The following is a 25,267-nucleotide window of genomic DNA, read 5'->3' as shown; positions in this document are numbered from 1 at the left end:
AACCCGTTCTAGGCTCTGGGCTATAAAAATGAATAAATAAATAAATATTGCCTTAGACATGAACCATAACAGACAAAATATCACCCAATAATGAGTGTAGATGCTTGAAGATCTGGTCCATGAATTCCTTTATTCCAGAGAAAAGAGACTCTTAGCCTGCTTCAAGGGTCTTTTGAGCAACCATATAGCTATTCTTTTTCTTTATTTCAATCTTTGATTGAACATTTCTTAGAATTTTTAAAGTTTCACAGTAGCAGGTCTTCTTCTCCTGCTTCTCTGCTCAAACTTTCGGAAAGATTGGAAAAAAGAAAAAGAATAACTATATGGTTACTCAAAAGACCCCTGAGGCAGGCTAAGAGCCGAAACACCGACAGTGTTGGGCCTCTTTTCTCTGGAATAAAGGAATATAAAATCGGAGGTATGTGTGTGTGTGTGTATGTGCCGCGATCACGCAAAAACGGCTTGACCGATTTGAACGAACCTTGGTATGCAGATCCCTCACTACCTGGGGTGATACGTTCTGGGGGTCTCGCGGCCCACAACTCTATGTTGCTTGCTCAAGGGTGGATTCACCCAAGAATGTATATGTTCTTGCTCCTGGAGGTGAAAATAAAAATGTTGTTTATAATCAATTTTTGTGTTAGTTGAATTGTATTCATTTTGTCAAATATTTCACATTATAATTTGAATATTGTACTTTTTATTAAGCTGTAAAAAAATACTTTCATTCACCACTATAAAGTATCTTTATTTGAATCCATTTACAGTGTTATTGCTATAATTAAATACCCGTGCAACGCCGGGTCATCAGCTAGTAAAGGAATATAGGTCCCAGATCTTCAAGCGTCTACACTCATTATTGGGTGATATTTTGTTTGTTGTGTACTTTGCATTCCCTTTCATTGCGTGTTGTATTTTATACATTAACCATTTATTTATTTATTTATTTTATTCAATTTTCTATACCATTCTCCCAAGGGCGCTTGGAACGGTTTACATGAATTTATTCAGGTACTCAAGCATTTTTCCCTGACATACAGCAGATGTTTCACTCGTTGATTAGGCCAGTGTATCTCAAGCTGTGTGCCAAGGAGAGGCGCTGATGCCAGCTGACTGCCTACAGGACGTCCTGTAGGCAATCAGTGGGCGCCAGCACCTATCCTTCTCTCTGGCCCTTTACCCTTCTGGCACCCCCCCCCCCCCCCCCCCCACTGGCATCTCAGGACCCGCCTGGAGGGCCTTCACACGCGGATATTGACATGATGATGTCACGCATGCACGTGATGTCATCACGGCGATAGCCGCGCACTTCCAGGTGGCTCGAACCACGGCCACTACCTTTAGTGTGCTGCGGCTCGAGAAAGTTTGCAAGACACTGATTTAGGCGGGGAAGAGTGAGAATGAGGTTTTGGCTAACTTCAATCTTTCCTTTGGTTTCAGAGAGCAGATATAGCTGTCGCCCCTCTCACCATCACACTGGTACGAGAAGAGGTGATTGACTTTTCTAAACCTTTCATGAGCCTGGGAATATCCATCATGATCAAGAAGCCTCAGAAGTCGAAACCCGGCGTGTTCTCCTTCCTGGATCCTTTGGCCTACGAGATCTGGATGTGCATTGTCTTCGCTTACATTGGAGTCAGCGTCGTCCTTTTCTTGGTCAGCAGATTCAGCCCTTACGAGTGGCACTTGGAGGATGGTGAAGAAGCCCGTGACCCTCAGAACCCTCCTGACCCGCCAAACGAGTTTGGGATATTCAACAGCCTTTGGTTTTCCCTGGGTGCCTTCATGCAGCAAGGATGCGATATTTCTCCAAGGTTTGTCTCCACCACTTAACCTCATTTCAAGGTCAAACGCTGAGGCACATGATGCATATATGTTTCTTTTCTCAACCCTTTAATTGCAGTTTTTTTTGTTGTTTTGTTTTGGTTAAACATTTTACCAAAGACATGTTCATCATTAAGCTGATACATTTGCTAAATATTCACCTACTAGGACTTGCATTATCTCAAATATTATGGGTGAATTCATGCTAACAAAAGAACTATATATACCATGTTTAGGATTGTGCATTCTGCCATGTTTCTGCTGCATATCTTTATGGTTATTTGCTTGTCCATGGTGCATATTATATACTTTAATTATTTGTCAGAAAATCACATGCAAAGGCACATCAATAAGACCTGTTCATAGCTCCCATGTTTATACCAACCTCTTCCTTATTAGCTTCTACTTTGACATATTTTTATTTATTTATTTTTTATTATATACAGTATATTCTGCCATGCTCCTGTGCTTTGCTCATTTGTCAACAGATATTATAAGTCCATTCAACTATGGGGTCCTTTTATCAAGACGCGGTAGGGTTATTCCACGCGTTAAACCGCCTGCCACGCTAGTACCTAACGCCTCCATTGACGAGGCGTTAGGATTTCAGGCTGTCGCGGGGGTTATCACGTGATGAAATGTCCGATGCGCTAACCCCCGTAGCGTGCCTTTGTAAAATGATCCCTATGTGTCCTGTCTCAGCTATTATTAAGTCGAGGCGTCCTTCTACAGTAGTGTGTCACATACTTTTTTAAGGTGCGGCACACTTAACTCGTAGCCACGTCTGGAGGACACCTGGAAATATCCGGATGTTGACGTCCGCGCACGCGCAGATGTCCTCCAGCCGCGGCCCTGAGCCTCCTGTTACCGCCGGGGGAGGGGGGCTGTTCTGCAGAAGGAGAGGTGAGGAGAAGGAAGAGAGGCGAAGATGCCGGCTGAATGACTACAAGACGTACCTCTCGTTGCGACAGGCATGTCCTGTAAGCAGTCAGCCAGTGCCGGCGCCTCTTCTTCTTGCCGGCATTTCATGGCATACCTGGAATCTGCCGGGGCACACAGTTAGAATACCGGCTAAGGGTCAGTTACACACGTAAGTGCAAATTAGAGCCAATTAACATCAATTAACGCCAAGTACTGTGATTCGTGATTATTTTTTGAGAAAAGTAAATGAATAAATCTTTAACGTTGTGTTTCACCTGGTTCGGTGTTAGTGTTTGTTTGGTTGGTTGGGTTCCCCACCCCCAACCCCCACCTCTCTCTCTCTCTCTCTCGATCTCTCTCTCTCTCTCTCTCTCCGTCTCCGCCTGCGATCAAGAGCTGCAGGTGGCCCGAACGTAAAGCCTGGCCACCTGACGTTGCCTGTCGGCCACCGGGGCAGCTGGTTCTCTGGAAGCCCAAATGAATTATTGGTTGTTAATGCCAATTAGCAGCTAATTTAACAATTAATTTATGCGTATAATTGCCACCAACTAGTATGCACAACTTTGCATGATAAGTATCAAATCGTGTGCACAAATATATAGAATTAGGGATGATTGTGCAAAAGTAGACTCACACTTTCCATGTGCATGCTTTTGTGCACGTATGCGATGCCACGGTCATATAAAAGCACCCTGTGCCGTGGTATAAACCTCTACCGCAGCTTAGTAAAAGGGGGCCTAAGCTTTTAGCGGCCAAATATAGATCGGTGTATTCATGTTTAATTCTTTATTGATTTCCAAATTTTGACAGTGCAATACAATTATATTAAACGTGAGCATTATACACAACGCACTTAAAATACACAAAATTAATCCATTACCAATGCTTTTCTCCCTCCCTTCCTCACATAACTATTACACTGCATATGAATATATTATTGCAATATTATAGATAAATACCTTTAGCAATCCCAAATACCTCCCCCCCCAAATATAGACCTGTATATTCAATGCCAGTCATCAGGCTGACTGCCTACCGTGGTATGAATATTGGGTTAACTGTCTTTCCATATTGCTATGGATATTTACCCAGAAACGTGAACACACCAATGTAATTCTAATGTCAGGCTATAATAACAAACTCCAGGGAGTTCCACTCTGTACCACTGAGATATATCTAATATAGTATATATGAAATAGCAGTGTACTTATAATAATACTTTTTTTTTTAAATTCTTTATTCATTTTCAAAATTGCATCAAGTGTTAAATATATTCATTCAGATTAACATTAACTACATCACTTACAAACAATCATTGATATATTACATAAAAACATATCCCTTCCCTTTTCCCAACCCACCCACCCTTATATTCCATTATCATATAAAACATGTAATAATAAAATTCCCCCCTCCCTACCCCTTAAATCATTGGTATCATTGGTACATTACATAAACTCTTATCCCTCCCCCCCTCCCACCCCTCCCTACCAAATATTCCATTATCATATATAATATGTAATAATAAAATATCCCCCTCCCTATACAATTAATCTGATAAATTTAAGGGAAATACTTTCAACTAATCAATACAATATTTTGTTAATGGTTTCCACACATCCTGAAATTTCCTGAAATATCCCCGTTGTAATGCAATAAATCTTTCCATTTTATAGATATGACATAAAGAGTTCCATCAAAAGTTATAATTTAATCTCCTCCAATCCTTCCAATTATATGTAATTTGCTGAATGGCAACCCCAGTCATTATAAGTAACAATTTATTGTTGTTCGCAGAAATCTGACTTTTTGCTCTCATTTCCATACCAAATATCACAGTATCATAGGCTAATGCCACTGGGTTATCTAATAAATTATTAATTTGGTCCCAAATTGATTTCCAAAAATTCATAATAAATGGGCAATGAAACAATAAAGTGTTATAATAATACTTTCCATAACAATTTTTTGTGTGAAGTGCTCAGACCCGCAACCATATAGATTAGTATGAAACTAAACCGGGGTTGCCTCTGGGACAATCCTAGCATGTCACTGTCCTGGCAACCATTAAAGAATCCAAATGCAAAACAAAAGAAAACAAAAACTTATCTGTGATTATCTTGGCGGTCGGCTGGTCTCATGTAAAAGCGGCATTAGCGGTAGTGAATTTAAAGTGGCATGCGCCTTCCTAGTCCCCGCCTCGCTAGCTCGCCTGGTAATTGTAGCCACATTCAGTGTCCCCTCCTGATAAAAGCCACAAAACTCAAGTCGGGGGGGGGGGGTTCACAGCACTTTCTCGCACTTTAAATTCACTACCGCTGCTGTCGCTTTTACATGAGACCAGCCGACCGCCAGGATAATCACAGATGAGTTTTTGTTTTCTTTTGTTTTGCTTTGAACATAAGAACATAAGAATTGCTGCTGCTGGGTCAGAGCAGTGGTCCGCTCACACGGCGGCCCTCTGGTCAAAGACCAGCGCCCAAATTGAGACTGGCCCTACCTGCATACGTTCCAGTTCAGCAGGAACTTTGTCTTGAATCCCTAGAGGGTGTTTCCCCTATGACAGACTCTGGAAGAGCCTTCCAATTTTCTACCACTCTCTGAGATTCTTTAATGGCGGCCAGGACAGTGATATAGTAGGATTGTCCCAGAGGTAACCCCGGTTTAGTTTCATACTAATCTATATGGTTGCGGGTCTGAGCACTTCACACAAAAAAATTTAATTGAAAGTATTATAAGTACCCTGTGATTTCATATTTACTATTCTTTTTTTGTTTTGTTTTGTTTTCTACATTTATTTAGCTTGGAAATTACTTCCTCCTCCTGTTTCATTAAAATTTCTGGAACTGTTTCTTGGTGCCAGCAGCCTTTGTCACTTTCAGGACATTAAAATGGACCGTCTTGCTTAGTGGACGGCACTCGCCAACTGTGACGATGTCGCCAATCTGCACATCTCTGAAGCAGGGGGAGAGATGCACAGACATGTTCTTGTGGCGTTTCTCAAACCGGTTGTACTTGCGGATGTAATGCAAGTAGTCCCTGCGGATGCCAATGGTTCTCTGCATCTTCATCTTGGTCACCACGCCTGAAAGAATGCGGCCTCGGATAGACACATTACCAGTGAATGGGCATTTTTTTATCAATATAGGTGCCATCGATAGCCTCGCGCGGCGTCTTGAAACCCAGGCCGATGTTCTTGTGGTAGCGCGGCAGCTTCTCTTTGCTGCCCTCGCCCAGCAGTACGCGCTTCTTATTCTGGAAGATAGTCGGCTGCTTCTGGTAGGCGCGCTCCGTCTGAATGTCCGCCATCTTGCCGAGAAAGAGCTCATATATACTATTCTAATGTTTAGGGCCATGACAATTTTGCAAATTACTACACAAGGTATATGGCTGCAGGCACAACGGTATAAGTGACCCACCGAAATTCACCTTCTGTGATGCCTTCAGCGTAACCGCAGGCAAGATTGGTTCAGGGAACGCGCACGGCCATGGAAAAACAGGACATTTACAGAGGACACAAAAAGCCTAGCACAAACTACAAGCGTATTGAAATTTCCCCCAAGATCAGCTACTTTCTCATAATAATTTTCAATCGCTTACTCTATTAATCTACTATCAATCAAAAGGAGAGCTGAGGAAGGCGATGCGCTCAACCATCTGTGATTAAACATCAAGAGGCAGCTTTGCACATCAATCATTTATACAAGTTAAACCAGTTTATTGATCGGCACGCTGTAACAGCCCAGAATGGTTTGAATCAATGTGCTTATTGCATCTTAATTGTTATGTAAATGTTGTGAGTTTCGCTGTACTTTTCTTTTCTAACTCCCTGTCATTTCATTTCATGCATTCTCATCAGTAGGTCTATAAAAATATATGCATTTTATTTTGCTCTTTATGATGATATTTTGATTGCTGAAGAAAACACATAGACACTTATCCAATTAGCAGGACTGTGCGAGGGTACTTCATAGCTAGAGCCAGAGGTTATCTGGTCAACAGTGATATTCAGACTGCTAACTGGAGAATTACCGTATATACTCAAATATAAGCCGAGATTTGGGGGCCAAACTAATGGTCCAAAAATGGAGGTCTCGGCTTATATTCGGGTCAGCATCCACCACTTTCCCAGACCTGTTGCAGGCCTCCGCCAGATCTGCCGTAAAACCTAGTGGGCCAGTGGTGGGCCAGGGCAGGAGAGATCCCACCCGCTTCTTATTACAACTTTTGCCTCCTTCACGCCTCTCTCACATAACATTAAAATCCTCAGTGTTCCAACGGTAGACCGGGATAAGAGGGATCCCACCCGCCTCCTGTCCCAGCCAACTGTTAAAATTTTTATCTCCTTCACCTCCCCGGCGTACCTTTAAAATGCCCGTTGGTCCAGTGGTAAACCGGAGTAGGAGTGATCTTCCCGCACTCCTGCCCTGTGCAGAGCAGCTAGTGATTGGCTGCCATGAGTTCTCCTGCTCTGGTTCACTGCTAGACCACCGGGGATTTTAAAGGTACACAGGGGAGGTGGGAGGGAGGTAAATTCTTAACAGTCAGCCGGGACAGGAGGTGGGAGGGATTTCTCCTGTTCCTGCCCACCACTGGACCACCAGGTCTTACAGCAGGCTCAGTGGAGGCCTGCAAGGCATCGGGAGGGAGGGCGGAAAAGAAGGCAGGGAGGGAGGAGACAGGGGACTGAGCTTGGCAGGGAGGGAGAGGGGTTGGGTGCAGAGCCTGGCAGGCAGGGCACTTGAATATTAAACTCCTGGTTTATATTTAAGTCAACCTTTTTTCTTCCTCGGTTTATATTCGGGTCAGCTTATATTTGAGTATATACGTTAACCACATTCCAAGCGGTTTATGTATATACAGGTACTTATTTTGTACCTGAGGCACTAGAGTATTGAGTGACTTGCCCAGAGTCACAAGGAGCAGCACTAGGGTTGATTCCACAACCTCAGAGTGGTGTGGTGTGGCAGCAGCTCTACCACTAGGCCACTCCTACTGGTCTGAATATCTAACTGTGCTGAACATCTAGTGTAATTTTAACCATGGTGGTTAATGTTTGTTTTTTTATGCTGACTGCCACGGGTGAGTATTGGCCCTTCAGTTAATATTTATAGCCCTAAATGACAATGGTGTGATTGAAATAGATTTGTGTTGTACTTAGGATTGCTGATTGACTGCAGGTCCACAAGACACGGCATGCATGAATCTGTTATCATGCTTTTCACAGGAAAAGCAATAAGGAAACCTAACTCTATTTATATGGTTTTTATAAGTCTTATACTCATGGCATTGAATAATAGCTAGTATTTTCCCTATTTGTCCTGATGGGCTCATAATCTTGCTACGGTACCTGGGACAATATAGGGCTAAGTGCTCAGGGTCACAAGGAGCAACGCTGGGATTGAACCTACGGCCTCAGGGGTGCCAAGGCGGCAGCTCTGATCACTAGGCTACTCCTCCATTCTAGAGGTGATGCATAGAATGAGGGGGGTGGGTTTTAAAGTTTTCAAATGATCCCTGCCAACTGCTAAGCAGGTTACAAATAACAAAAACATATTCTGAAATGGCTGCATGCAAATACTAGAAGCCTGAAAAAATAAGATGAGACAGTTAGAATATATAGCATTCAATGAAGAAGTAAATATAATAGACATCTCAGAAACCAGATGGCAGGAGGGTACAAATTAGATTAAATAGGTGAAGGGACAATGCTATACAATAATAAATAAAAAATAAAAATTAAATAAATTTATTCTTCTATACCGCCATTATCCAAGAGTTCTAGGCGGTTTACACCATAAGAAACTGAACAATCAGTGAAGTACATACAGGCTGGGGCTCTTTACCCTGGAGAAGCGGAGACTGAGAGGGGACATGATAGAGACTTATAAAATCATGAAGGGCATAGAGAAGGTGGAGAGGGACAGATTCTTTAGACTAGCAGGGACAACTAAAACAAGAGGTCATTCAGAAAAACTGAGAGGAGACAGATTCATAACAAATGCAAGGAGGTTCTTCTTCACTCAGAGGGTGGTGGACACCTGGAACGCGCTTCCCGGAGAGGTGATAGGACAGAGTACAATTCTGGGGTTCAAAAAGGGACTGGATGACTTCCTGGAAGCAAAGGGAATAACAGGGTACAGATAGAGGTTTACCTTACAGGACATTGAGCGAATAGGGTATGGATATTTTAGGTTAGGTAGGGAACACTTTCAGGTCATGGACCTGGGGGGCCGCCGCGGGAGCGGACTGCCGGGCACGATGGACCCCTGGTCTGACCCGGCAGAGGCAACGCTTATGTTCTTATGTTCTTATATGTTCTTATGTCATAAGATTTTTTAAAAAAAACAGGATTAAAAGTTGGTAAAATAATTACATTGTTAAAAAGACCTAATTATGTGATAAATTTGTCAAACAAGGCAGACTTTACTAATTTTCGAAAAGAACAGTAAGACATTCACCGAGCCGGCATTGTAGTTTGCCTGCCTGGAACGCTAAGGTCCTTTCAGAAAAAGGTCATATATCTGACACCATGTGGCTTAGGATAGGTAAATAAGCTAAAGCTTCTTATAGTTTCAAGTTTCAAGTTTATTTATTATTTGATTAATCGCCTATTCCAAATTCTAGGCGATGTACAAATTGGTAAAATAAATTGTCTAAAATATACATAAAATAGACCATATAATTAACAAGGGGATAAGTCACAAAACGAACTAATTAAAATAAGACAAGAATACAATAGGACAGGTGGGATAGAAATACAATCTTGGATAGGAAAGAATCAACAATTAAAGGTAAAACACAACAGGAATAGAAGGACAAATAAAATAAAAGTACACAAAAGAGCTATTGATGAAAGAGCAAATTAACATTTCAATTAAGTATTGAACGCATCCTTGATGGTCTATAAAATTCAAAGTAAGGGGACAAATAAATTGGAGACTCTCCTGAAATCAGCTTAAAACAAATACAAGAAAACTTAAATGGTATTCTTGCTTCCAACGCTAGCCAATGCAATAATCGATAATATGGACTAATGTGGTCGTTCTTCTTCAGATCAAATATTGATCGAACCGCAGCATTCTGAACTATTCTCGGTCTTCTTAAAATCCTTTGGGAACATCCCAAATAAATGATGTTACAATAATCCAGAATGGGTAGGATCAATGATTGTACCAGTAATCTAAAAGAAACTGGATCAAAGTATTTTTTAATGGTCCGTAAAAAGACATTGTCAAACTGAATAAAAGTTATACAAGAACCCCACAGCCCCTTTTATCAAGCCCTACTGCTCAGCAGCGTGGAATATTTATGGAAAGACATTGCAGGTGTGAAGGGAAAAATTGAAATCAGGTAAGCTAACAAATTTGGCAACACAATAATATATGATTTCAATTACCACGATATTGACTGGGTAAATCCTAACGGATATAGCGGTATATAAGAAATAAATTACATTACATTACATTAAATGTCACATCAGGCCATGACAGGAGGTTAAGTCCCTAGATGAAATAAATGTCTGCTTCATGTAGCAGCTGGTTCAGGAATTGACAGGAGATTGGAGCCCATTTTAGATTTGTTATCAAGGTAGACCTGAGGAAGCAATTGCTTAATCCTAAGTGGAAGTAGACTGGAATCTTTTGGAGATCCTTCCATCTACTCGCGATCTGGGTTGACCACTGTTGGAAACAGGATGCTGACTTCATATACACTTCTTCCTCCCTATCCGCAGTTTCCTTATTTGCGGATTCGCTTATTTGTGATTTTTCAGCTGCTGACTCCGCCCCCCCCCCCCCAAATTACATCTTCATTAAAGTTCTTTTTCCTTTTATTGTACCGATAAAAAAGTTTATCGCTTACCATTCACTCTGAAAATCGCTGCTTCCATGCTTTCTCCCACAAAATCGCTGCTTCCCTGCTTCCCAGTGTGCACTGAGAAAAACGCTGCTTCCCAACATCCATAGAGAGAAAGGCTTCTTCCCAGCATGCATGCAGAAAATCGCTTGGAATCGCTGCTTGCCTGCTATTTGCCCTAAATTCTCTTTGAATCGCTGGTAATCGCTGCTTGCCTGTTCCAAGCCTTTAATTCTTTGGGAATCGCTGGGAATCATTGGGAATCGCTGCTTGCCTGTTCCAAGCCCTTAATTCTTTGGGAATCGTTGGGAATCGCTGCTTGCCTGTTCCAAGCCCTTAATTCTTTGGGAATCACTAGGAATCGTTGGGAATCGCTGCTTGCCTGTTCTAAGCCCTTAATTCTTTGGGAATCGCTGGGAATCGCTGTTTGCCTGCTCCAAGCCCTGAAATCACTGCTTGCCTGTTCCAAGCTCTTAATTCTTTGGGAATCGTTGAGAATCATTGGAAATCACTGCTTGCCTGTTCCAAGCTCTTAATTCTTTGGGAATCGCTGCTTGCCTGTTCCAAGCCCTTAATTCTTTGGGAATCGCTGGGAATCGTTGGAAATCGCTGCTTGCCTGTTCCAAGCCCTTAATTCTTTGGGAATCGCTGGGAATCGTTGGGAATCGCTGTTTGCCTGCTCCAAGCCCTGAAATCACTGCTTGCCTGTTCCAAGCTCTGAAATTGCTGCTTATTTCAAAAACCACAAATAACAGTAGAAAAGTTATTTGCAGTTTCAATAATAAAAACAACGACATTTTCTAAAAACCGCAAATAACATATAAAAAGTTATTCGCAGTTTTTCCATATTCGCGCCTATGGTCCGTCAGCATCCCCCGTGAATACGGAGGGAGAAGTGTATTTCCGGATGTCTCTCGAGCTACCCAAGCTAGAGAAAGACAATGTCTTCAACTTTAAACCTAGGGGGGCGCTAGTGTGCCGCAATAGAGATGGCTGCCTGAGCGCGTGGCTCCGTCCCGAGTAACATTATAAAGTCTCGAAACGGCGTGTTCGACCACCCGAACTAAATAAAAATAATTTCTCATTGTGCATGGCTGCTATGGCGTCTGGAAAAACAAGTAAGCGGAAAAGCTTAGAGCCGGTTTCGCCTTCCAAACCGCCGCTCAAGCTCGACGATATCACTGCGGCCTCACTGCTGGAAGAGCTGCGCGCCCTCCGCTCCCTCATGGCGGACAACAAAACGGTAACAGATGAAATACTCGCCGAAATATCTGTATTCAAATCCGAAATTGCTGATATCAATACGTGGCTTGATACTGCTGAAAATAAAATAACAGCTAACACTGAAAATATTAAAACGTTGCAAAGACAGGCAAAAAGAATAACTCAACTGGAATCTGACCTGGAGGATCTTAGTAACCGCTCTCGCCGGAGCAATTTTCGTATCCTTGGCCTCCCTGAGGCTCGTGAGGGGAGAGATATGATTAAATTCCTGGCTGACACGATCACTAAGCTGCTTAAGCTGACTTCACCTCATGCATTCGAAATCGAGAGAGCACATCGCATACCCACTCAGCAACCTAATATAGCTGATAAATATCCGAGGCCTGTGATTGTCAAACTCCTCAGATATACACAGGTACTAGAAATAATGCAACAGGCAAGATTGCAGGCACCTATCAAGTTTGAGAGCCACACGCTTCTTTTTGTTCCTGATCTCTGCAAGCAAACAGCTAAATCCAGGAAAAAGCTGCTAGAATATCGACCCAAATTGAAACAACTTGGTGCCAAGTTTGGAATGCTTTATCCCGCTAAAATGAGAGTCACGATCAATAACTGCACAAAAGACTTCACAAGACCTGATGAACTTGCTGATTATCTTGAACAACTTTCACCAAGCCGCATTGACAGTACCTGATGAGTATAATAATTACTGTGCACTGTAGTAAAATGTTCATACCATGGTTACCCACTATTTTGTGTGGGGCATTATGAAGTGTGGTGGTTGAATGTACTGTTATATTTTCACTTATTTTACATATAGTTGTAGCTTGGGATGGATGATCACGCTCAGGCTCTCTCTGAGTGCTCGCTATCCCGTGGTTAACTTCCAATGCTGTCTAATGAGTTTTTTTCTTTCTGTTTTTTACTCACTTTCCTGAATTCTTACTTAGTGGATGATATTCTAACTGAACACAGTTGTATGTATGAAATGCTTTGTTCCATATATAGTAATGTACATCACATAACAATCTCACTATCACTAAATATATGCCTTTACATTGTTTGACATTAAATGTTAAAGGGTTGAATAATCCAGTAAAGAAAACAAAGATTTTCAACTATATTTCTAAATTTCAAGCTGATATACTTTGCCTGCAGGAGACACATCTAACAGAAATTGAATCCAAAAAATGTAGTCTTAATTGGGCTCATCCTGCATTGTACTCACCTGCTTTAGGCAAAAAGAATGGTGTTTTATTGTTTATACGGAAAAGACAAGATTTAATAATTCTGTCTCATGTCACGGATACACAGGGTAGATGGATTAAAGCATGCTTAAATGTAGCTGGGACTGACATTGTGTTGATAAATATATATGGGCCTAATTTGGATGACACCTCATTTTATGCAGATCTGGCTGAGATGCTAAATGAACATAAGGATTCTCACTGTATTATTTGTGGAGATTTCAATGTTATTCAGGATCCCCTAAAAGACAGGAAGTCAAACACACCCTACAGAAAATCTAAAAACTGGTACTCACTTCAAGATATTATATCACAATTTAAGCTTGTGGATGCATGGAGAATTACCCATTTAGATGACACTGACTACACTTTCTATTCCATGCCTCACAACTCTTACTCACGGCTGGATTTTTTTCTAATAAATCAATCATTAGTTCGTCACATAAAGTCCACTGAGGTGCACGGAATCAGTGTGTCAGACCATGCACTGGTGCAATTACAATTAAATGCTTTTGGAAATCCTGCCACACCTGGTCAATGGAGATTCAATAATTCTTTACTGCAAGAGGAAGAATTTAGAATATATATCAATTCGGCACTCACTAACTATTTCTCTGATAATTCACCTGCGGACACTAGATGGCCCTTTGTATGGGACGCTTTTAAAGCGTATATAAGAGGATTAGTTATATCATATGCTGCTTCTAAAAAGAAATCTGAAAATCAGGAGTTGATGAAACTCGAAACGGAGATTAAAGTATTGGAGAAAGAACATAGTGAAAATACCGCTAATATGGTAAAATTGAAAAAGCTTAGGGCTAAGCGATTTTCATATAATCTAATATTGAGTAAAATGGCTGCTAACCAGATTTATTTCCAACATGCCAATTATTATGCAACTACAAATAAATGTGGAAGAAGTCTAGCCAATTATCTAAAGGGCAAGAGAGATAAAACTAACATAACTGCAATCCACAATGATGACAATGAACTGATGTCAGAACCCAGAGATATATTAGCATCCTTTCAGAAATATTATAGTCAGCTATATAAGTCTGAGGTGGATACTGGGAGAGACATTCATGGATTTTTATCTTCCCTGCCACATAATATATTGGATGAGCTAGACAACACGAAACTGAGTGAGCATCTAACTTCTTCTGAATTACATAATGCGATCAAATCTATGGCTAAATCGAAAACTCCGGGACCTGATGGATTAACAACTGAATTCTACTCTACATTTCATGAACAGTTGTTTCCGCACTTGCTTAACTATTTTAATTATCTTATTACAACAGGTGATATTACAGGATCTTTCACAGAAGCCACAATCATAGTTCTTCTTAAACCGCATAAGGATCCGATGAAAGTAACCAACTACAGACCGTTATCGATGATAAATACTGATGCAAAAATCTATGCTAAATTATTAGCTACCAGATTACAGCTTGTTTTACCTAAGCTTATTGCACTGGATCAAAATGGCTTTATGCCTAACAGATTTTCAAACGATAATACCCGTACATTTCTCAATGTCATTGCTAGAACAGGTGCCATGACAGAACCAATGGTAGCTATGAGCCTGGACGCAGAGAAGGCCTTCGATAGAATAGAATGGTCTTATCTTTTTGAGGTACTTCTTTGGTTTGGCTTTCACCCCCACTTTATCACCATGCTTAAAGTTCTATATACCTCACCGTCAACCAGGATATACATAAATGGTCTGTTTTCGTCATCTTTTGGCCCAGAAAGAGGCACTCGTCAGGGGTGCCCCTTATCACCGCTCCTGTTTAATTTGGCCCTGGAACCTTTACTTATAGCCCTGCGTACCAACTTGAATATTAAAGGTATTCACGTCGATGGAAAAGAAATTAAAGTGTCTGCATATGCAGACGATGTGCTATTATACATCACTTTGGATTCCATTCAACCTACTCTTGATCTCATCACTAAATACTCTTCAGTTTCTGGATATAAATTGAACACTACAAAGACTGAGGTGATGGCTCTGAATGCTCCAGAAGCGTACAACACAATTCATGATCTGGGCTTACAGTGGGCTGGCAGGAAAATGAAATATTTGGGTGTTCTGTTTGCACCAACAATTGAAGAAACTATACAGTTGAACACGGAGCATCTTCTTGAATTGGTGCGTCAGATGACTTCACGGTGGTCGCCTTTTCGATTGTCTTGGTGGGGAAGGCTTGACACCATCAAAATGATGATATCTCCAGTAATTAATTATACATTAAGTATGATACCGGTTTACCTTCAAAGATCTACCTACAGGATGATTGAGTCTTCGCTTGTCAAATTTTTATGGAATAATTCTACTCCACGCATAAGTTTACAGAAACTGAAAAAGGACAAAACTGACGGGGGAGTTAGATTTCCCAGTTTTTATGAATATCACTCAGCTATGTTATTACACCAAGGTTCTCACTGGCTACAGGAGCCCTCAGATGGAGATCTTCCTAATTGGATAACACTCGAAATGGATTCCTCTGGACATGATGACATCTTCCATGCTACATTTGTGAAGAACAAAATTGGCGTACCCTGTGACTCAGTCACGTCCACGAGAATTGCACTTAGAGAAATGGACAGCTTATTGAAGACTAAAATTGAAGACACGACTTATATCTACCTTTGGAATAATCCAAAAATCACCATTCAACATGAAACAGTAAACTGGATCCCCTGGAAACGTATGGGCATTGCTTATATAGGTCATCTATATTGTGATAGCTCCTGGATCCCATTTGATACTCTGACACAAATATACCACTTACCATTGTCACATCATTTTAGATGGCTACAACTACGTCATGCTATTACTGCGAGATATAACTTACAATCTCTCAAGCAGAGCAAACCTTCAATTCTGAAGTTATATGATTTGATGAAACTTAAACACAAGGGTCATACAGCTGCTTGGTATACACTACTTACAAACCTCAAATTTGATGCTACTTTGGGCTTGTGTGAAGCTTGGGCCTATGACACTGGGGTTACGGTTACGAATGCTACATGGTCCAAAATATGGAAAAACACATTTTCGACTCTTCACTCTGCATCAATCACCCAATCATGCTACTTTTTAATGCATAAAGCATTTTGGACCCCACACAAATTGGCTAAGTTATCCAAGTCGGATGTCACTTGCTGTTGGTCCTGCAAAAAGGATGTAGGAAAATTAGATCACATGATTTTCCACTGCCCTCCAATTCATACATTTTGGATGCAAATCTGGAAAACGATGATGGAGATACTCGCTATTGAAGAAAGACTAACCCTAGCAATTGTAGTGTATGGTAATTTTAGTATACAATCCACACTTTCTGAACCTAAGGCTAAATTGTTAAGAAGTTTGATTATGGTTGCTTTGAAACTTATCTTAACTAATTGGAAAAATCCCGATAATCTGTCTCACTCTTTGTGGTGGCATAATGTGTGCCTAATTATGCGATATGAAAGAAGTTTTGCTCTCAGATGTGGTAATGTACGGAAACATGACATGATTTGGCAATCAATGGTGGAATATTGTGAAAAGTTAAACACAGTTCCATGATTTTTCTTTGGAACTTACTGTAATAATATATCAGTGGGGTGCATTTTATGTTTGTAAATTTCTCATTCTTGCATTTCATGGATTCTTTAATTGTTTTCATCCACATTTGCTCTTTCTTTATATTTGTTTTTGATTTTGACTCATTATGCAATTGTAGAATCTGTCAAATATTTGTTCTAATGTTCATATCTGTTTATGCCTATAACTAATAAAAAAAAACATTGAACTTTAAACCTAGAGTTATGGCATTGGAGGCTACATTTTATTTTTAAATTCCCCTCCAAATATATGGTTGCCTTTTCAGATACACGATATAGTTTCTTTGAACCGGATCATCTGGAAAGTCTCAAATAGGAAAGGTAAATGATCTTTCTATTAGGTGGTGATGGAAGTTACGTAGTTATGAGATAGGCCAGGTTAAATACCTTTTTGTTTATGCTTTGTATAAATGAGGATTGCTTTCCTTTTCTCTCTTTCCATCTTCTTTCCTTTCCTCCTGGCTCCGTCCTTTTTGCCTTGCTGTGCCGCATGCTTGGAACAAGCTGGCCGAATCCCTATGGCGGGCTCCGTCTCTGGCAGTGTTCAAAGCCCAGTTAAAAACCCACTTCTTGGAGAGTGCTTTCGACTCCTAACTCCTCTCACCTTGGGTTCTGCATCCCCCAACTCTATATGTCCCTGGCTGTCCAAGTTAGATTGTAAGCTCTTCCGAGCAGGGACCATCTATAAATGTCAAAATATACAGCGCTGCGTACGCCTTTCAGCCCTATATAAGTGACAAGCAGTAGGAGTAGTAAAGATGTGGCCCATTGCTGTTGGTACGCGGGTCGAATTTAAGGTCCTTTGCGTGATGTTTAACTGCCCTTCAAGTGTCCTCTCTCTTTGGCCGTGGCATTCTCCCTCCCGTGAGCTACGATGCTCAGACAGTTTGAAATTAGAAATTCCGTCACTAGCAACCGTAAGGCTTACAGCAGGGATCTCAAAGTCCCTCCTTGAGGGCCGCAATCCAGTCGGGTTTTAAGGATTTCCCCAATGAATAGGCATTGAAAGCAGTGCATGCACATAGATCTCATGCATATTCATTGGGGAAATCCTGAAAACCCGACTGGATTGCGGCCCTCAAGGAGGGACTTTGAGACCCCTGGCTTACAGGGAACCGTAAATCCGTGTTTTCTGTGCAGGGCCCGGCGCTTTGGAATGCCTTACCCATGGCGTTGCACCCATCGAACATTCTTTGGCAGTTTAGAAAGGGGGTGAAAACTGGTTTATTTGAGCGCATTTTTTTGGTGCTAGCCATGTGACTGTGTGAGTTAGAGCTGCTTTTTTCATGCTTTCTGCTGTATGGTGCTTGTCTGTATTGAGTTTTATGATTTTGTATGTGTTTATCGTATCCTGCTTAGATTTGTGGATAGGCGGGTTATAAAGAATTGTAAATAAATAAAAGGAAACAGAAGGCAGGCTTGGTGACATCTAGTCTGACCCAGTGTAGTGATTCCTTTGTTCATATGTTCGTATTGATGGCGTAGCCAACCCCCTTTCCGTTGGACTGTTAAACTTTGCCGTAATCCTAAGCCAGCGTTTGAGATTCCTCGGCAGTACGTTGCAATCCTTTCAGGAGCATTAGAAGATGGTGCTGATGTTTGCAGTTCTGATAAACAGCCCTCAAGTGTCCTTCATTTCATCCTTAGACTCCAGTTTGTGAGGCTCTCTTTGCTGCTTCTGCCGTCCCCGCTGCAGCAGGATAAATCATAAAAACATTTAGGGGGTTTAACAGTAGGCTAAATTATAACAGCACTTCAGTAGGTGTGAGTGAGTTCATTATTCACACCCCCCTTCTGTAAATGTCACTCAGCTTCATCTTGTGACATTTAGTGCAAAAGGGGGATGTGAATTAATTATGTCACCCACGGTCTCAGTCGTGGCTTAACTCTTAATTGCATGGTAACTGGGTAGACTGTGGTTTTTCACAATAAGCCATATCTTTAATAATTTGACGGTAAGCAAGTTTTGTCCAGAGCAATTCAATCTCTTCCATGAGGCAAGATAAAGCTATATAATGCTATATATATATACAGTGGAACCTCGGTTTGCGAGTAACCCGGTTTGCGAGTGTTTTGCAAGACGAGCAAAACACTCAGCAAACTTTTGACTCGCAAACCGAGGATTGCCCCGATAAACGAGCACTTACAGACCAGGAAGCGCCGCTTCGGGGGATTCCTCTTCCGTCTTCTGGCCAGCCTTCCACGTCGGGCGCCTTCTGCAGGTTGGAGGACCTCTGTCTGGGCCTGCGCGGCCGGGTGCTGTCCCGTCTGCGCGTTGCAGGTGACGCGCACAGCGTCAATCATCAGCGTTGTGCGTTTCGTGTGCGGCATGTGGGTGGGGTGGCGATCGACTGCGTGGGCTCGGGTGGGGGCTCTCCAGCATGCGAGGGGCATCCGACGTGGAGGGCTGACCGGAGGATGGTGGAGGCATCCCTCTGAAGCGGCACTGCGGGGTTCTCCGGCGGCTGGCGGACAATACAGGCACCCCCCCCCCCCCCCCGAAGCGGCACTGTGGGGTTCTTCTTCAGATGACGGACGGAGGAGACGGCGCTGCAGCACCCGGCACCCGACAGGTACAGGCCCCGGGTTCTGGAACGAATTGTTGCTGTTGCCACTATTTTCTATGGGGACTTTGCTTTGATAAATGAGCATTTTGGATTACGAGCATGCTCCTGGAACGGATTATGCTCGTGTATATATATATATATATACAGTGGTGCCTCGCATAACGGTCGCCTCGCACAGCGGACGCTGCGCACAACGAACTTTATGTCGTGATCTGTATAACGTACTTCGTTTCACACAACAGTCGCCCGAGCTGCATCCTTCCGGGGTTCCTGCGGGGTTGGATCGCAGCGGGGTTGGTCGAGGGTAGTCTCCTTCTCCTTACCTGCCCTGTCGCAGCACACAGCCGAACGGAAATCTTCCCGATGTCAGCGCTGACGTCGGAGGGAGGGCTTAAGCAAAGCCCTCCCTTCCTCCGACGTCAGCGCTGACATCAGGAAGACTTCCGGTCGGCTGTGTGCGGCTGCGGCAGGGCAGGTAGGAAGAAGGCAATGGCGAACGAAAGAGGGGGGAGGGGGCGGTCCGCCCCGAAGAATGTGCACAGCTGGTCAGGTCCCCCGATCGACCGACAACAGGCCCGGCCGACAAACCTCCCTGCCCTGTAGCCGCGAATCTAAATTACCTCTTACAGCAGCTTCAATAATCCAGCTGCTGTAAGAAGGTAATTTAGATTCGCGCTACAGGACAGGGAGATTTGTCCGACCGGGCCTGTTCTGTTGTCGGTCGGGTGCAAAAGCGCCACAAAGGTGGAGGCAGGGAGGGAGGAAAGGTGGAGTGGAGAAGAAAAGACGCTTAAGGGGGGAGAAGGCCGCTGAAAGCACATGTTGGAGCAGGGGATGAGAGGGAGGGAGAGAAGGGGAAATATTGGACAAGGGCAGAAGGGATGCTAAATCATAGGGTGACAGGCAGAGAGAACAACAGGAAAAAGAGTGGAAGCAATCTTGAACCCTGAGGGTGAGGGCAGAGAGAGGTGGTGAGATGATTGATCATGGGGAGAGGGACAAAAGGGAATAGAGATGGGATAGGAAGATAGTGGAAGTAAAAGGACAGGGAGATGTATGTTTTTAGATGTATCTAAATAATAACAAAAAATTTATCTTTTTTATGTCATCTTAGCATATTTTATGCTGCAGAACGAATTATTTTTTTTTACATGTATTCCTATGGGAAAACGCGTTTCACATAACGAACGTTTCACATAACAAACTTGCTCCTGGAACCAATTAAGTTCGTTGTGTGAGGCACCACTGTATATATATATATATATATATGGGGAGAGGGGATTAATCTGTTCACAGAGGAGAAGATTTTCAAAGCTTCATGATAAAATCCAATGGGTTATTATTGAGATCGCTAGTGTAACGATTTCAAAAAGGTGAGTCATTCTCAAAAGACTCCCCATGCAAATGAGGTTCATGGATGTTCACATAGGCTCGCTAAATTTACTTGAGATGAGTTGCTGGAGGTAATGATCAGCATGTGCATAGAATACACCCGCAGATTTAAAAAAATAAAATAAATAACCAAGCCCACCAAACCAAATTGAAGATCGGCAGGAGAGATGCCCACTCTCTTCTGCCACACTTTCACACCCACACCTGACACTGCTACCTACCCTGCCACCCCGCAGCAAAAGGGATGCCTAATCCCTCCCCCCGACGATCCCCCCTCCTGCCCCTCCCTACCTTATTCACAAAGTCTGGATGGCAGGCCTGCCTCTTACAATATGGCGGGCCTTCGCCTTCCCGGTGCATCCTGGGATACGCCAGGGAGAGACTTAAGGCTCCAATTGTCCCAAGTGCTTAAGGCCCTTCCTAGGCATGCTTAGACGTCCCATGATATTTTGGGCATCAGCGCATGCTTCTCATGCACTAAAAAATAGATTTTGTTTTTTGGCAGTTGGGTGGGTCAAGGTGTGGAAAATATGCATGTTCGGCACTAATTAGCGCAGCTACACTGTAGCGTGTTAACCAGTTGCAGCCTGTTTCTAAAAACCACACCTAAGTTAGGCGGTGGTAGGTGCCATACAGCCACCTAACTTAATTGGTTTAATTGCTGATCCCTTAGATCCTGAAAGTGATACAGACATCTCTTCCATTAACCAAAAATTAGAACAAATACATAACTGGTTGAATTTAAACAAATTAGCTCTAAATATTCATAAGACTAAATCTATTCTATTTAACTGGAAAAAAGACATCTCACTTATAAAACCGTTTTTTCTCAATAACATACCTATCAGCATGGAACCCACAGTTAAAATTCTTGGGGTATTATTTGATGATAACTTATCCTATCATGAACACGTCTCCTCTATTGTTAAAAATTGTTTTTTCAAACTACGGCAGATAAGATCTATCGCCAAATTTCTTAATTCTTCTTCTTTAAAGATTTTAATCCACTCATTCATCATAGCCAAAATCGACTATTGTAATGCCCTATTTTTAAATATCACTCAAAAAGAAAAAAGGAGACTCCAAATTGTTCAGAATACGGCCATAAAACTAATTTATAACGCTAAAAAATTCGATCACGTATCCCCATTGTTAATAGACGCGCATTGGTTACCAATTAACCATAGGATCCTGTATAAACTGATGTTTTTAATCTTTAAGTCCCTTACATTTAGCGAGCCGCAATTTATATCTAAATCACTTATCCCATACAAACCCCAAAGATCTCTGCGCTCATCCGATCAAAATTTATTAATTGTGCCCTCTTTAAAAATCATTGGAACGAGAAGAGCAGATATGTTTACTGTTGCAGGTCCACAATGGTGGAATTCCCTTCCCCAGTATATTAGAATAGAACGTGATATTTCAGCATTCAAAAAGTTTTTAAAAACTTACTTGTTTAGGTTTGCTTTTGACCTTTAAAATTCTAAATTTTCAATTCTGTTTTAATTAATATGTACGAAGTGTGCTTTGATTAAATTTTTACCCTACCTTTTGTTCTTCCCTTTTTTTTTTTATTTTTTTTTTCTTTACCCTTATTGTAACTTTACCCCCTTTCCTATCTCTCATGTTAGTCATTATTGGATTTTATTGTTATTATGTTAAAGTTTTCTTATTATATTATGTACATCGCCTAGAAATTTGAAATAGGCGATTCATCAAAAGTGGAATAAACTTGAAACTTGAAACTTGATAAACAGTGCAGAAATTGACCGTGTCATTTAAAACCAATTAAAAAGCAATTTTAAAACATGTAGACGTCTAGAGATGCCTACTAAAAGTGCTGCCGTACTGTGGCCATAGAGGCACCTAAGAACGCCTATGTCTAAAGTAGGCGTGATTTTCACCGGCAGTTACCATAGGCATCCTTAGGAACCTCTATGGATGTGATTCTTGTATGATTCTTGTAGGCATCCTGACCTACATTTCCGGCGTCTACTTTGGACATGGCTGTGATTCTGAAAATGGCACTATTGCGTGATAGACACTCAAATGGTGCCACTTATGCAGGCGGCCGCCTCTAATGCTGCCATTTGCAGAATCCGGTCCATACCGCACAAGCCCTTATCACCTACATAATGGGTGGAAGTAGGGGTTCAAACACTAATGGGAAAATTAGCACATGTTGTTAAATCAACTAAATATCCATTTTGAGAAAAGCCAGCTTTTTGTTGTGTTGCTAAGGAGCGTGGAAGTAACCTATATAACATGGATCCCCTGAAGTAGCCTGCCTTCAGGCGAAACAGAAAGCCTTTTCTGTTGGGATGAAGAACTGTTTCACCTTCAGATGAGTGATATAATTTCTTAGAGATTCTGATACTTGGGTCTTACAAGCTACGCTACTTAATTGTTCTGAATTATATACAGCTGAGCTGATTGCTATAGTATAGTGAGTTTGGGATTCAATCACTATTTTAGAAGACATTTTTGGATGTTGTCATTTAAATCACTAAATATTTTGAAAATTCTGAAAATACTTACCTTTTGAAAATCTTTTTGAGATTATACTTCAATATATGAAAGTGATTTATATTTGTACGGAGTTTTTTTATAAACCCGTGATGATGTGGGAGGCTTAGGGCACTTGTGTAGTCCCGGCAGCCCACAATTGAGGTTTATTTTTTCTCCGTTTTTTCTATGATTTGGTCAACTGTTCTTTGTGTCATTGTGGTGTGAATGAACCCCTGCTGCTATTATTATTTACAATACGTTTACAACTACAAAATTAGCACATGGCCATTAACAGAAAAAAGCCAGAATTCAGCCATTTTACCCATGCAGTAAAAAATGGTTTTAGCGCATGGGAATAACCCATGTAAGCATGCGCTAAGGCCATTTTTTACCACAGTTTGGTAAAAGGACTCCTTAGTGTTACAATGCCGTAGGTATTCTTCATTGTACACCAACCAGATTACACACACCAGAGTCATACAAGCACGGAGCAGACCAGACACACCAAGCTTTGTGGAAACCAGAAGTCAACTGAAACCTCCCTGACGTGGCCACATTTCATCTAGAATTAAGCTGTATCAGGGGCTAAGAGCTATAATAAAGATAAAGAGCTCTTTAAAACACTGTAATTCCACTGAGATAATTAAAACCAACTCAAATTAAACAATTATCTAAAACTAATCTAGTAATGGCATCCTTCTGCCGTTTAAATAACCAATCGGGATACACGGTTTTGGGGGTTTTATATGGATGCAATGAATGGCGCCTACATTGAAGGCACCATTCACATGCCTATGGAAGCACTTAGGCATGCCTAAGGAAGCCTGAGACTGGCGTGGGTGTAGTTTACAACAGAAATGGCCTTAGGTGACCCTAGGCACTCCCGTAGGTGCAAGATAGGCGCCTGTTTTTAAAACAGTTGTGCCAGTGCGTGATTGACACATGATTGGTGGCCGTTTTTAGGCGGCCACCAATACGGGCACAATTTATATAATTCGGACCTAAATAAATAATTGTCTAAAACATTAGGTAAAATCTAGCCACCATTTTAAAAAGAATAGATACATAAATAGCTTTGGCTATTTCTTCCTTCTTTCTCTTTGAATTTGTTAATTTCAATGAAGCCTAGAACAGTTAACCCAGATTTTCTTAAACTGGCCTGAAGTTAGTTTGAAAAGTCTGAGTTTCTCTAAATCAGCTCTATGTTTGGTTGTATGGGGGGTATGGTCTCGGGACTCAAAGATCTCCCGTACGAAGAACGGTTAGACAAACTGCAGCTATACTCGCTCGAGGAGCGCAGAGAGAGGGGGGACATGATCGAGACGTTCAAGTATCTTACGGGCCGCATCAAAGCGGAAGAAGATATCTTCTTTTTCAAGGGACCCACAGTAACAAGAGGGCATCCGTGGAAAATCAGAGGTGGGAAACTACGAGGTGACACCAGGAAATTCTTTTTCACTGAAAGGGTGGTTGATTGTTGGAATAGTCTTCCACTTCAGGTGATTGAGGCCAGCAGCGTGCCTGATTTTAAGGCCAAATGGGATCGACACGTGGGATCTATTCACTAGGCAAAGGTAGGGGAGGGTCATTAGGGTGGGCAGACTAGATGGGCCGTGGCCCTTATCTGCCATCTATTTCTATGTTTCAATGTTTCTATGTCTGTGGGGTGTTTTCTGCATGATTGTTGTGACTTGAGGCTGCGTGTTTGGAGTTTGTGTGTGTTTGCTTGGGGGGGTATTCTGCTACTTAAAAATGTCAATTGTGTAGGGCGTCTAACCGACGGATTTCTGTATTATGCCTCATCTGGTGTCATGTTTTTTCACTCGTTGCTCGCTCTGGTTGTTATGCCTATCTCTGTTTTCTCCACTTCTGGTTGTATGTCCCTTTGCAATTGCTAATAAAAATATTTCAAAAAATAAAAATAAAAATTCCTATTAATTACAATTAAGTTTTGGTGTGAAATGTACATTGAATAAAGTTTTTGAAAATCAAAAGCCTGGAGTACCCAGATAAATCCTGCAAATTTTAGAGTTCATAAGGCCACACTATACAAATGTCAACTGCTACTGGAACCTGCCATAACAGCAGCCGTGCTGGCATTTTATCTAGAGG

At 41.8% G+C, this 25,267-nt stretch overlaps 2 protein-coding genes across 2 annotated transcripts in view; one reads left to right on the top strand and one right to left on the bottom strand.

Annotated features, from left to right (window-relative positions):
- The window catches only part of GRIA3 (glutamate ionotropic receptor AMPA type subunit 3), a 430,530-nt gene that overhangs the window by 349,722 nt on the left and 55,541 nt on the right, over nt 1-25,267 (top strand). Inside the window, exon 11 of the mRNA XM_033945127.1 lies at nt 1,441-1,814. Coding sequence (XP_033801018.1) covers nt 1,441-1,814 — 374 coding nt within the window. The remainder of the gene's footprint in view (nt 1-1,440; nt 1,815-25,267) is intronic.
- Nucleotides 5,540-6,054, bottom strand: LOC117360783 (40S ribosomal protein S11-like). Its single transcript, XM_033945128.1, is given in 2 exon segments — nt 5,540-5,882; nt 5,884-6,054. Coding segments are annotated over 2 exon segments (477 nt in total). The 3' UTR covers nt 5,540-5,576.

This window comes from Geotrypetes seraphini, chromosome 5 (assembly GCF_902459505.1).
Source record: "Geotrypetes seraphini chromosome 5, aGeoSer1.1, whole genome shotgun sequence".
Taxonomy (NCBI): domain Eukaryota; kingdom Metazoa; phylum Chordata; class Amphibia; order Gymnophiona; family Dermophiidae; genus Geotrypetes; species Geotrypetes seraphini.
Note: the sequence above shows the minus strand (reverse complement) of the source record. Positions and strands in the feature narration are given on the sequence as shown.